Below are 13,033 nucleotides of genomic sequence, written 5' to 3'. Positions count from 1 at the left end.
CTAATGCGTCTTTGCGTTGCTTTCGCCTGCGATCAATCTGATCATTTCTTTGTGACATCACAAAAGTTTGAAGTAGCCAGAGCAAACGATCGATTGACATTCTTCATGAAGTTCTTGTCTTCTGTGTAGAAGCCATTATTTTCTCGGTTCAAACGTTTTTTTTGTATCAAATAAAAACACGCAGCACATAGGCATCAGTAAATCAAACCAAACAGTGGGTCTCCGCTGCATGATAAAAAATAATGTAAATACAGAAGGAAACCATGCTAATGGTCAAACATTAAAGATTCAATTTTGGAAAATGTCCTGCTAATTTTCATGTATCACCAATGTACGAAGCAAGACGTCTCGAACTTGAAGCGGATATAAAATTTCGAAAACCCGAACAGGAAATGCATATTAATAACAAGCGGTTCGACTTGTTTTTAGTGCTACAAGTTCATATCTGTCTATATTTAGTCTCTACCACAGGTTATGGTAGGACTTGCATACAAGTGTATTCTACAAATTTGTGTCCTAACGGGTCACCAAGAATTAACTTTTAAAGGATATAAAATACTTTCTCTTGTACAAAACCATACGACGAAAATTTTCATTAACTGCAATAATCTTTAATTAATTATATCAGCAGTTTTTTTTTATTTACAAGTTCAATCCTACCATGCGATAACGCGCAACATGTAAATCGTAGAAAAGGGACCCGTGCTTTGCCTTATCCACTCTCGACTGGTTGATCGATGACAAGCTCGATGCTGACTAATGCGACAAAAAATCGATGACAAATGTGCACAGTTTGGAAACATGTTACGATACCGATAATAATTTAACATTAACGACGACGATAAAGCACCCACTTTGATAAATTGTAACGAAGAACAGTTTTGATTAACTCTTTATAGAAGAGTATATGGACTGTTGCAAGGCCATAATCAAGCAAATATGAATTTGGCTCTTTTAAAACACATCAATAGAGTTCGGGATTATGCGACAACATAACAGAGTCTAGGACCTAAAATTCATTGCACTTTAGCCCTTGGGAGCTGAAGAAAAGCTACAGCAAAATGACATCATCAACAGGTACCATGTTACAATCATGAATATTTCATTAGCCTCGCGAAAGAGTTTTACAGCTAAGCTCTTCTTGCTTTCCTCACAGCGGGCATAAAGTATATGATGGAACTGACCAATTTTAGACCAACAAATATAATTTGCAGAAAACAGAAAGGAAATAGAAAAATAAGAGATGGAAAGAAAAGAATATTACTCTTAAACACTTTTTAGGGCTGCCATGAACTTAACATTTGGGTTCCTAAACAGCACAAAAATTAAATTTCAACACACGAAAACCCATATTTAAAACAACAATATGCTGTTAACAAAAACATTTTCATTGTTCACACAATTTAGCCATAAACACAAAGGTTTGAAATCATGCAACAGCAACACAGAAATTATCTAAATCTTTGCATGCACGGACAGGTAAATTTTACTTGCTACACTCTTGCACTTGTTAAGATTCAGCCACAGTTATGGTGCTTCTGCATGCTTGTTGAAGTATGACTGGGGTGGTCGGTTTGCTACATTGTGGGGGTTGTCAAATCTGGAGTTTAAAACTCCTAATGATGTGGCTCTTTTCATTCTGGAGTTTTCAGGAAGATTTAGAGCTGCAGGGTCAACCTCTTGTCCGCCTTTGATTCTGTGCACCAGCTTTGCACTGCTTCGCTTTAGAGAATCACGCAAGCGGTTAAAAGAACCACTTCTTCTAAGTGCACCACTGCCATCACCACTCCATTCCACTTTCACTTCATCACCATCTTGTGTACGATTATACTGAGCTTTTTCCGGCTGCTTTGGCATGGTCTGTCTTCCAGGTGGCATATTCTGTTTTGTAGATCTTGTTGCACAGTTTTCAAGGGTTTGGGCTGCTTCATACTTTCCCTGTCTGCGATACAAAGCACCCAGGTTTTTCAAAGTCGTTGTTACTGTTGGACTATCCACCTTAGCTGCTTTGTACCATCCACCATATTCTGCATAAGGGGCAGTGTCCTTGTGCTGACCAGCATATGCAGAAGCTTCCCTTTCTTCAGCATGCATCCAGATAGGTTTGTTCTTCTCATCAATGCTTCCAAAATCTTTCTCATGTGCTTGGGTAAGGACTTGCTTGTACAAAGTTTCAGCTTGCTTGAACTTCCCTTGTTTCATGTAAGCAGAGGCAAGGTTATTTTTTGTCTTTGCAACATTAGGATCATCAGGTCCGAGATTTTTCTCATAAATCTGCAATGCGCGCTGGTAATACTTTTCCACTTCTTCATACTTGCTTTGGTTCTGACACAGCAGGGCAAGGTTATTGAGTTGTTTGGCCACATCAGGATGATCTTTTCCCAGCACCTTTTCCCGAATTTCCAATGCTCGCTTGCACAAAGGTTCTGCCTCCTTGTACTTGCCACGTTTGCCATACAGAACAGCAAGGTTGTTTAATGTGGCTGCGACAGCAGGATGATCAGGTCCGAGGGTTTTTTCTCTGATAGCCAATGCATCATTGAGTAAGTTACCGGCTTCCTTGTACTTGTTTTGGTCTCGATAAACCAAGGCCAAAATGTTAAGCATGGTAGCAACATCTGGGTGATCATGACCGGAGGTTTTTTCCAGATCCTCCAAAGCCTGGTTGCACAAAGGAACAGCAACTTCATATCTACCCTGGCTGGCATATTGGATCACCAAATTGTGCAGAGTGCGTAAACGAGCTGGAATTTCATAACCACCACTAGCGACAGAGTTGTAGTTTATTTTATTCAAAGAAGTAGACTGAGCAGTGCTTCCATCTCCCATGGATTCATCATCAGGTGTGTTATTAAATAGATCATCAATATTTGATCCTGTTTGGTTTACAGTTGCATTGGCATTCTCTACAACATCTTCATCAAACTTTTTGACAGATTTCATGAAATCAAGATGATTTTTTTCTTCCTCCAGCTGGACAATTTTTTGTTCAGACATCTGCAGTTTGTTCTGTGTATTTGCCAGCTCATCACGCAACCAAGCATTTTCCTGGCAAAGACGCTTGACTAGTGCTTTTGATTTTTGCTTTTCAGATTCAAGGTTGTTAAGGTGACATGACAAGGAGACCATCATTTCTGCCTCACCAAGACCCAGTTCAATCATTTCGAGAGATTTTTTAATAATATTGGATTTTTCCTCTACCAGGTTGACATCATCATCTTTTTCCCTTCGAATTGCATTCAATGTAGCCAGGAGACTGTGTAGGATGGAGTTGTGCTCATTTTTTAACTGTTCCAATCCTTGCATGACAGCCCTTGTATTAGTGAGGATGTCATCCAAACATGGTCTGTTGTCAGGGGCCTCCACAGCTGTGTTTTGGTCTAAATCATTTAAGTTTCCAGCAGTTCCAACAACAAGTACACTGTTGGCCATTTTTTTATTATTTACTTGCCTGTTGCTTGAGCCATACATATAAATAAACTCTGTAAATTAACACATTGATTGTTCTGTTAAATAGTTTTATTTGTATTTTTGAAAGAAAGAAAAAGTTGCTGACTTTCAAACCCCAGCTTTACATAAGTTTAAAGTAAAATAAATTACGATCTACATTGAACGTTATGAAAGTTTTCACAAGGTGGTGCAATACAAAATGTCTCCATTGCCACGTTCAACAGTGGAAAAATAAGGCTGCATATGACTTGCTGATTCTTTGCTGGGCTACTGTAGAACATACCAATCATAATTAACAAAATCAATCTATTTGTCAACTATTGATCAATCCTTTAAAAAATCGCATTGCACATTTTAACCATACTTCCCAACCGCTGATGAATGTGCGGCCATCCGTGACGAAACAAGATGCTATCGGCACGACCGGCCGTCATCGCAAAAAAACAGAAACAATTTCGCACAAATTGTGACTAATAAATGCTAACTTTTGCATTAATTTTCACACCAACAGGTGAAATAAGTATCAGTTTGTAGGTTTACCTTGAAAAGTTTACCCTTAATCATTTCTATTTCCTAAACTTTGTGTTTAACTTTTCCTACCTTCCCGTTCTTGATCACACAAAAACGAGGACGATCTGTCTCGCCGCCTCAACGACACAGCCTGGTCGTTTGCTCTCATCCGTTTGTTACGAGTGACGTCAAATTAAAGAAACGAAATGCTGAGCTCCTTTCCGCAATCCACCAATCAAAACGTGGCGTAGTGCGCTTTGATTGACCAATAGCAGTCGGGTATTTAGGGTTGCGACCTTTTGCACACGGCACTAAGGTACTATCATGTTGTTGTGCTCCATTTTCAATTTAGAGAACGGTGCTGTAAGGAAATTTACCGTTTTAAATAACTATTAAAGCTCAAATTGTAAGTTTATATCTGTTAAGAATATACCTTTATATTAGGTATACCTGTGTGAAATGTTTTTTGCCAGTATATGACACTTATAGGACAGTAGCAGTCTAACTAAATGTGCTGTAAGAGGCTGTGGTTAGCAGAGGCAAAGATTATGCTTTGCACCTGCCTTCACTAAGTGTTCGTTTATAACGAAAAAAATGGTACAGTTTAAATTCTCTCATTAAGTTTTTGTGTTTTTTTTGTGACTAAATAGAATTCCAGTGTTTTTTTATGGTGGTTTTGATGATTAGGCTACAAAGAATTGGGTATTAGCAAATATGCTGGCTAAGGCTTTGATTTTGTTGATTTGTTATGTATGTGCTCATTAAATATAATCTTTTTATTACCCCCAAATTTTTGTGGTATATATTTATGTTTGTTTTGTTTAATATAGACAATTTTTTTTGCATTTAATAAAGTGATAATAGTATGTACAAGTAGAATTAATTAAACTCTCCAGCCCCTTATTTATCCAGTATTGCAGGTTTTCTACAAAACTTATGTTAAACTTTTGATCTGATTTACTTGTTTTGTCATTAAAGGACCAAATAACCTATGTTTAAAAATATTTTGTGTGGCAGTGTTATAGAAAATGTTAGACTGAGTTGTATTACACATAGATATGTCTTGGCACAGTATTTATGATTGATACTTGCACAATTTGGCCATACTAGAGCATGTCTGTAAACAATACATCGCCCACAATCCCAGTTCCTGTTTCTCTGCCCATTGCATCTGCTTTCTCAAGAACTGATGTTGGTGTAGTTTTGTCCACTGGTAGTTCAAAACCAACATTGCAACCACAGGGAGGTTATCAACACATTACCAAGGCACCTGTCAGCTCAATGCCCACAGCTGTGCAGCCAGCAGCATTGCTAGTTCAAGTAAGGATATGGTTTAACCTTGAAGCTTAATTTTTACTACATATATAATGATAAGTAATGTGTGTTTATTTTATATACATTTTTGCAAACTTACAGGATAGTGCACCCAAGCAGCCAACCAGTTCTGTCCCAGCAGCAGCTATAGCAACACCAAATTCGATGGCAAGTGGACAGGTTTCAGTTGCAGTGACACCAAAGCAAATTATCACACCAAGCCAAATTTTGTCTGTTGGACAACAAACTAGAAACCAACCACCAAAGACATTTGGCAAACACCAGCTACCTGTTCGTTCCATGCCACCATCGGTTTCTGTAATACCTCATGTAGTACCAAGATCAACAGTGGTAAATACCGTCTCAACAGCTTTGCTTGATCCTGGTGGTGGCAATTTCCAAGCGAAGGCAGTTGCCCTGCAGCCTGCTATTATTTCAGGCACCAAACAAAGGGTAAGTATGTCTACTTTTTATAACATTGGAAACAATTAATGAAAATTTACTTTGTATTGCAGCCTCAACCAGTTTTAATGGCCCCTGGGTTGAAGTCAACAACACCAATAAAGTTTCCCCAATTTCAACCAACTGTAAGTAGTTCTTAGTTTAGTAGTTCCTAGTAACGTTAAAAACTTCATTTGCGCCCTGTTTGGATCAATTAAAGGGCCTTGAGTTTTTGTTTTCCTAACTGGAGTATAACAAAAATACTTTATGTGATATTTCTATTGTGCAAATATCATTTTCGTTTGCAGACATTTGGTTCTAGTCCATTTCAAATACCAAGCCAGCAGCAGACAGTGACTACGTTGGCTGTGAAACCATTGCAGACTGTCCCTGGCAACCGGATGCAACAACCAGTGGTAGTAAGTGAATGTAACAAATTCAACAATTATGTTTATTAATCGGAATTGCTCTTCTGGCGCTTAAGTTTCTAAAGTGTTTGTTGAAACCGACGTTTCGTCTGCCATCCGGCGAGACTTCCTCAGGTTTATGTCTGAATGTCGGTTTCAAAAAACACTTCAGAAACTTAATTGCGATTAATTAGTATGCCTGGCTGCAAAAATAGAAGTAAATTATGTTTATTGCACATTATGACATGATACACCAAATCATCCAACACAAAATAATGGTAGCTGGTAACTAATGTACAATTTGCAGGTCCATTCAATATTTCCTCCTCCTCAAGGAAGGCAGTCCATTCCATTAACAGTTGCAACTTCACATGATGTTCCAAGAAGGTATACTGACTTGATTACAAATGATGTTGTGGTGTATTTTTATTATGTGTTGTTTACAGACCAAGCAGTGTGCTACATCAACCAACCACCACCATAAGCATTTCAGTGTCGGCAAAGCCCCAAAGTCAGGACGCTGTGCATCTAATAAATGCATCTTCTTGTGTTTCTGTTACTTCATCGGGAGGTACAACATTTACTGTAGTTAATTTGTATATGTAAAGAAATATAGATATAATTTATTTTTCACTTACTATCTTTTTATCTTTTAAATGGTAGTGTGACAAACACCCTTCTCTGTGCAGGTAAATCTTTGTACCAAGTGAGTATTCCGTCATCATCAGTTGCTCCTATTTCTGTTCCTGGTTCAAAGCTAACAAGAAAAGTTGTGACGCAGAGACCTGGAACAATCGTTGCAAATAACATTATAAGTAAGTCCAGATGTGTTCATTGCCTAGCAACATGTTGCTAAAAAAAACTCTTTTTATATGTAGATCGTACTGCTTCAACATCAAGTGCGCCATCGAACATTGCCACATGTGTGTCTTCCTTTACTCATCCTGCTGCTGCCCGTCTGGCGTCAATAACGCCAATCACCACATCTGCTGTTGCTAAAGTCTTTCCTCAACCAGTGAGCCCCCTTTTTTACGTTGGCTTGTTGCTATGTGTTCTTTTAAATAATGCTGACTACGTTCATTTAGCCCAGCTATGAAGAAGGTTACCATATTCACAAATATTATCATACTCTTACTGTACCTTGACTTTATGTTTTAATAACCTTTGTATGTCCATTTTCAGCCTTCTGTAAGTGGCATTTCGGCACATGTTCGCACAACTGAATTCAATCAAGCGCCTGGTTTAGTGCGCCAGTCTCAGTCCTCCTCAGTTGCATCCAATCAATCATCATCATCTGCTAGCACAGTTGTGACTTCAGTGGCTGCCACTTCAAGGGTATTAACACACTCTAATAGCTTTTTACCTTCAGAATTTAACGAAAATTTCATGCATATGCTGTCTTTTTAGACTGTGGCTTCCGTCATGCAGCCAATTGTGTATGCTCCAGGCATTTTTCCTTATGCTGCACCACCAGTCACTTATACTAGCCATGGCATCAGAAACACCCTAAACATTTCAGGTATTTTCACTTGTGTTGACTTATGGTTTATAGACTAGAAGTGACGACACAGTTGGTCATTGACTGTTGGCTGTTGCTCTTTAATGACAATTGTAGTGTTTGAAATTTCTGGAAATGTCTGTCAGCAATATAGCTTTATCTGTTTTGTCAAAAAACTAAATGCAATTATTTAATGTGGATTTAAAAGATATTTCAGATAATTAGTACACCTTAGAGAATTATATTTGATGACCAAATTGCAAAAATATATTATTGCTCCTTATTGTAAGTGTGTTGGTAATATTTTGCGTTTTCAGCAGCAAATCAGAATACCCAAATTCGTCTGAATTCTAATCTTCTTGTCATGGAAGCACCAAGAATTGGCCCAGTACCAAGCAATGTTGCAGCTTTTACTCAAGGTACATATGAGTGTTCTCTACTTATCTGTTTGTTTCTTTACCAGTTTAAAACATTTGTGTCTGTTTTAAGGCCAAACTATTCTTCAAACTGTACCAACATCCCAAACTGTAGGATCCGATCAAACTCGTCTTTTGCCCCCTAATCTTGCGACAGGACAAGTTCCTACTGCAATTCCACATGTTCCAAATATGTCACCAAAGCCGGCCATTCTGCGTCGACCTATTCGATCAGATACAAGGTATGGTTTATTAACCCATTGTAGTACGTAGTATGAAAAAAATTCATGTTTTCCTTTTTTGTTAGCATTACAAAAAAGCTTAACTTTACTTCGGAATCGAAAGCCGGTGATCGAGGATCTCCAATTAAAGCTGAACAAAGGTATTGTTTCATTTGTCCTTTGAAAAGTAATTTTTAAAACTGAAATCTTGTAAGGTTGCCACTTCATGAATGCCTTTCCATGCAGCCACAACATTTAAAAAAAAAAGTAATTGCTTTTCCAACAATGTGGATATTGTGGAATTTTCAGATAATTAGTACTACATTTTTATAATACTTTCTTTTTATTTTAATTGTGCAAGCAAAATCAATGATTCATGTGGTATTGTGTCAAATGGATCCAAATTAAAAGTAATGTGGACAATTTTTAATATCCACTTCTCTTCAGATTTCACAGTGGAAACATGAACGATTCCAACACCCACAGTGTACAAAAAAGGTATTCACATGAAGTAACTTACACCGTTACTCCCAACATTAAACCAGCCTTACCAGGCCAAGGTAAGTCTCGCTTTTTGATTAGTTTTTTTCTGCTGCGGAGTTGTTGCACTCTATCTAACCAATGCAATATTTTCCTCAGTCAAACCTACAGTGACTAGCAATGGAATTGGACACACATTAAAGTTTCAAAACAATGTCAACACTTCAATGCCATACATTAAGACAGGTGTGTTTTGCATGTCATAGGAGTTGAATTTCTTGTTTGTCTTGTTTAAAAAAAGCTGTTTATAGAACCGGTCTCTGCTGGGCATCACCTTATTCCCAACCAAGTCAGTGACCAAAAAATTAGCATTGAACAAGGCTTCTCCAATGTCCCCTTTACAATTAAGACTGAGCCAGGTAGCTTGCTTGTCAAAAATATGCAACTTCACTTATAACACTCTCTGTTATTGTTCTAGGACAACATCCACAGCAGAGGTTTCAGGCCGCCTATCATCTACAAGGTAATAAGCTGGGACAGGAAGGAAGGGGTGGCCAAAATCCAGCAGTGATACAACAGCCAGTTTCCAAAGTACGGCAGTTGCAACAGCGAGTGACTGTCACCGCTACCCCGCGGATCAACCCAGCCAACACACCACATGTTGCCAACTCATCTACTTTACCAAACAGCATGCAGATCCGACAGGTGAACTCCAACACTGCAATGCACTACAGACCGGGTGAACTGCATGGACAACCTGGCCATGGTGACATTAAGCTGAATTTGAGTGAAAGCGCCCCTGCTGGAACACTAAAACGGGCTTATGACAAAATCACCACAGTACCTAGCGAAGAACTGTCAAGAAGACCCATTGCAGAGCAACAAAACTCTCATTTTAATCAAAGCAGTTTACACAATAAACTGAGCAGCTCAGCCCATGATCCTTTGATGGGACTTTCCCCTCGTAAGAAGCCACGAAAGCAGACCCACGTAATTGCTGAAGGTATGTTGCATGGTCTTATGTGCATGAGATTTCCAACTTTAACTTTTAAAACTGTCGGTATACAGAACTGCCAGAAAGTGTGCAGATGATTGATGATGAAATGTCAACCGATGACGCTGACGAATGTGAAGACGAACAACCTTCCATATCATCAGCCAACAGCACACAAGACTCAAAACCTGGTATTTAACAACTAAAACTGCACATAAAAAAGTAACATAGTCAGTAACACAAAACCTAATGCATTTGAACATAGTTTTTCTACCCTTGGTTGGGCAAAATGTATTTGGAGTCTTTTTTTTATACTTAACGCCTACATTCCAAGATGCATCAAAAGCCAAAGACCGTTTGTTGGATGCAGCTGCCCGTGAAGCAATGTCTGCCATGACAACCGTTGCCAAGCCTACCACCGAATACACAGACCAAGATGGCGTGAGGTAGGATAACGTCATTCTAGCCAGAGACAGAAATTTCGGTGTGTAGGTAAAACGCGTGCATTTTTAGGTATGTTATCGCTCGAGAAAGACCCCCCATTAACTTGCTGAACGGACACCGAACAAAACCAGTCAACAACCACTTCACGCACTATTCAGATGTAAAAGTTAAAGGTAAATGTTTGTGTTGCCAAAGTGCTGGAAAGCTATATGTTCTCTTAATTTTGCGAGACGTTTTCTCGAAAACCGTGGAAACCGACCAACAACTGCGGTTTTGTTTTCACAGAAAAGAAGACTACCTTCCACGACCAATGCTTCGACATCAATCGCCTTAAAGGCTGGAAAGTAAAGCACTTGGCCATGCAGATCGACGAGCTGGTGTGTATAGACTGCTGTGCTTGTTATGTTGAAAACATTTTTCGTAAACAAGTGTTTTTGAAAGAGAAAAGGAACATTGCAATTGCACGAAATTCATTAAACTGTTAATTAATAAGATTAGCTCACTTAAGTTTGAAGAGTCTGGCCCTAGTCTAGGTAATTGTCTTATGTCTCTGACATTAAATTACTGCAAGTATTTAATGAAGCAACAATCTTCGGATACAAATACAGAGAATCGTCCACATAAAAAACTGTACCAAAGCTGTACCAATTGAAATTAAACATAGAAAGCAAATTGTTATTTGTCACTGCGATACAAAACTATAAACTGCAGTGCGATAGAGACTTGTTTGCCACGATCTGTGAAGATAAGGGAAAAGTACGAACACACGCAACTTGAAACTAATATATTTAATGTTATCCTGCTAAAATTTCAGCGTTCACTGGACGCCAACGCGTTGGAGCGCATAGAGCGAGTGAAGAATGACCTTGTACAGCATTGTCAAGCAATGCTCAACGCCGAACCCTCTCCTATCGACGTTGGGTGCAAGTCACCAGCACAGATCATGCCTCTGCCCACCTCGACTGCAACCACAACACCAACCCAAACTCGCAATATGTCCTCGTTCAAGGCGTTCGCGTCAAGCGCAACTGGCGAAAACTCGCCCATGACTCCACTCGAACGGCGCGTGTCTCGAGTTCGCGAAGAGATTTTGAAGACCGAAGAAATGGCGCAGGTGCGTGCATGTTTTTCTGTTTAGTCTCATAAACCGCAGATGGAAAATATGTGAAGTTCGCGAAAGGTGTTGACTGTTTAGGTTTTATCTTCTGTGGTTTCTCGTGATTTCTATTGATCGCTTGTATTGAATGCAGGCCAACATACAACGCTGCAACGTCATACAAGAGCAACTGTCCGAGACAAAAGCTACGTTTGTGAAGGCGTTGGACAACCGCGAACTCGCCACCAAGCTTGTAGAAGCTGGACGCGCAAACCAGAAGACCTCCAAAACGTCAGGAGCAAACGGAGTCCGTACCTCTAAAAAGAAGAAGAGTTAGTTGACGTACAGAGACTCCATTTGTCACGTGACTGAGCGTGCATGTTGGAAACCCAGGTCGAATGCCCAAATGAGAGCACTGGAGGAGCTGCTGGATTGGCTTACGACCGCCAGGGCACAGGTTGCTGAACTTCGAATGAAGATCACAGCCGACAAGAACATTAAAATTCGTCTGCCTCCGTTGTACTAGCTACAGTGCGCGAGCGTCGCCGTTTTACAGATATTGTGATTGCACTTACATTTTTTACTGAATGTAAAGCTCACAAGGACTGACGTGGCATCGCGCTATTATACATTATTTGCGTTCCTTTCCCCACGAAAAAGAAGCCACATTGGGATTCCTAACCGTTCAAACTATTTTTGTTGGATCGACGTTATACCGTGCAGCACCTGCTAAATCTTCAGCGCCCAGGCTTGGAGTTTACACCGAATCCCATTCAAACGAATTATTTAGTGTTTACATTTTTGTACTAGGGCCTGACAACACCAGGGGTCCTATAGACCTTACTGCAAACATATTTCCCCACAAGACCCGGAGCCAGCAGCGTCATTCTTTTTCAATCGGATTTTCTTTTGTATTGTGTTCGTTGAGCTGTTGGATGCCAGTTTAAGGCGACTTGGCGGCGTTAATTTAGTTCAGTTTGACTCGTTGTGTCGCTGCAGTTTCGTGCACTTTGCTACACTCAAAAAAACACCCAGAAATATATTTTTACTGATTGCGAACGCATGATTATGTGAAGTTTCATGCGCCTCGGTGCCTGGATGATGTCAGGTTTTCGTACATCTGACTGCTGTGTAAATAACCACATTTCGACGCTTTTTCTTGCTTTTTATTCTATTTTGTACCGTAACTTTAAAAAGCTTCTATGGTCCAAGATGTCTTAACGTGGTGAACACTGAACGTGTAATAAACCTGCAGCCAAAACAAACTGTTTTGTGATCAGAATTGAATATTTGCTCGTCGGAAAGACATCTGATAGTAATTGGTGATGCAACGCTACTCCCCTAGGCAGTAATAAATTTTGTGGCTGCATCCGCGTCTGTATGTGTAAAACGCGCCACGCTCGCAAGACTTCGGTTTGGTTTACTTTGTAGTCTACAGGCTACTAGTCAAGGAAAGCTGCGTTATGCAATTGCTATTGTTCCCGCCACTTAAAATAAGACGGCTTCGAAGTACCAGACCAATAGAGTTTCCGGTAATGCACCTCTAAATAAAAGTTCGCCGCGCTAAGTACAACACAATAGAAAAGCTCGACTAATCTTTATTTATTACTATTCGCACAAACTTAAGTACAGCTTGAATATTAAATAGGCTTCATCGGATTTGGTAACTTTCATCTGCGGCTTGTGTTGAATTGCGCACAGCCCCAACATGGTTTTAACTACAGACCGAACCTATTTACCAAAACAGTTGGGAGTGCTCAAG

At 39.6% G+C, this 13,033-nt stretch overlaps 2 protein-coding genes across 2 annotated transcripts; one reads left to right on the top strand and one right to left on the bottom strand.

The window, feature by feature from the left end:
- Positions 1-757: 757 nt before the first annotated feature.
- Positions 758-3,478, bottom strand: LOC145903848 (kinesin light chain 1-like). The gene is made up of 2 exons (XM_082992018.1): positions 2,807-3,478; positions 758-2,764 (listed from the first exon to the last, which is right to left on the bottom strand). The coding sequence occupies exons 1-2, from the start codon at positions 3,469-3,471 to the stop codon at positions 1,528-1,530; spliced, it is 1,902 nt and encodes a 633-aa protein (XP_082848144.1). The 5' UTR covers positions 3,472-3,478; the 3' UTR covers positions 758-1,527.
- Positions 3,479-4,983: 1,505 nt separating this feature from the next.
- On the top strand, positions 4,984-12,530 carry LOC145902022 (uncharacterized). Its single transcript, XM_082989858.1, has 23 exons — positions 4,984-5,280; positions 5,377-5,727; positions 5,790-5,861; positions 6,024-6,134; positions 6,430-6,509; positions 6,569-6,693; positions 6,812-6,937; positions 7,001-7,137; positions 7,305-7,457; positions 7,530-7,641; positions 7,938-8,039; positions 8,110-8,278; positions 8,344-8,418; positions 8,705-8,817; positions 8,897-8,983; positions 9,049-9,156; positions 9,216-9,740; positions 9,806-9,922; positions 10,066-10,177; positions 10,245-10,348; positions 10,461-10,552; positions 10,990-11,289; positions 11,426-12,530. The coding sequence occupies exons 1-23, from the start codon at positions 5,074-5,076 to the stop codon at positions 11,606-11,608; spliced, it is 3,561 nt and encodes a 1,186-aa protein (XP_082845984.1). The 5' UTR covers positions 4,984-5,073; the 3' UTR covers positions 11,609-12,530.
- Positions 12,531-13,033: the final 503 nt, after the last annotated feature.

The sequence above is a fragment of the Ascidia mentula genome, chromosome 5 (genome assembly GCF_947561715.1).
Source record: "Ascidia mentula chromosome 5, kaAscMent1.1, whole genome shotgun sequence".
NCBI lineage: Eukaryota > Metazoa > Chordata > Ascidiacea > Phlebobranchia > Ascidiidae > Ascidia > Ascidia mentula.
Note: the sequence above shows the minus strand (reverse complement) of the source record. Positions and strands in the feature narration are given on the sequence as shown.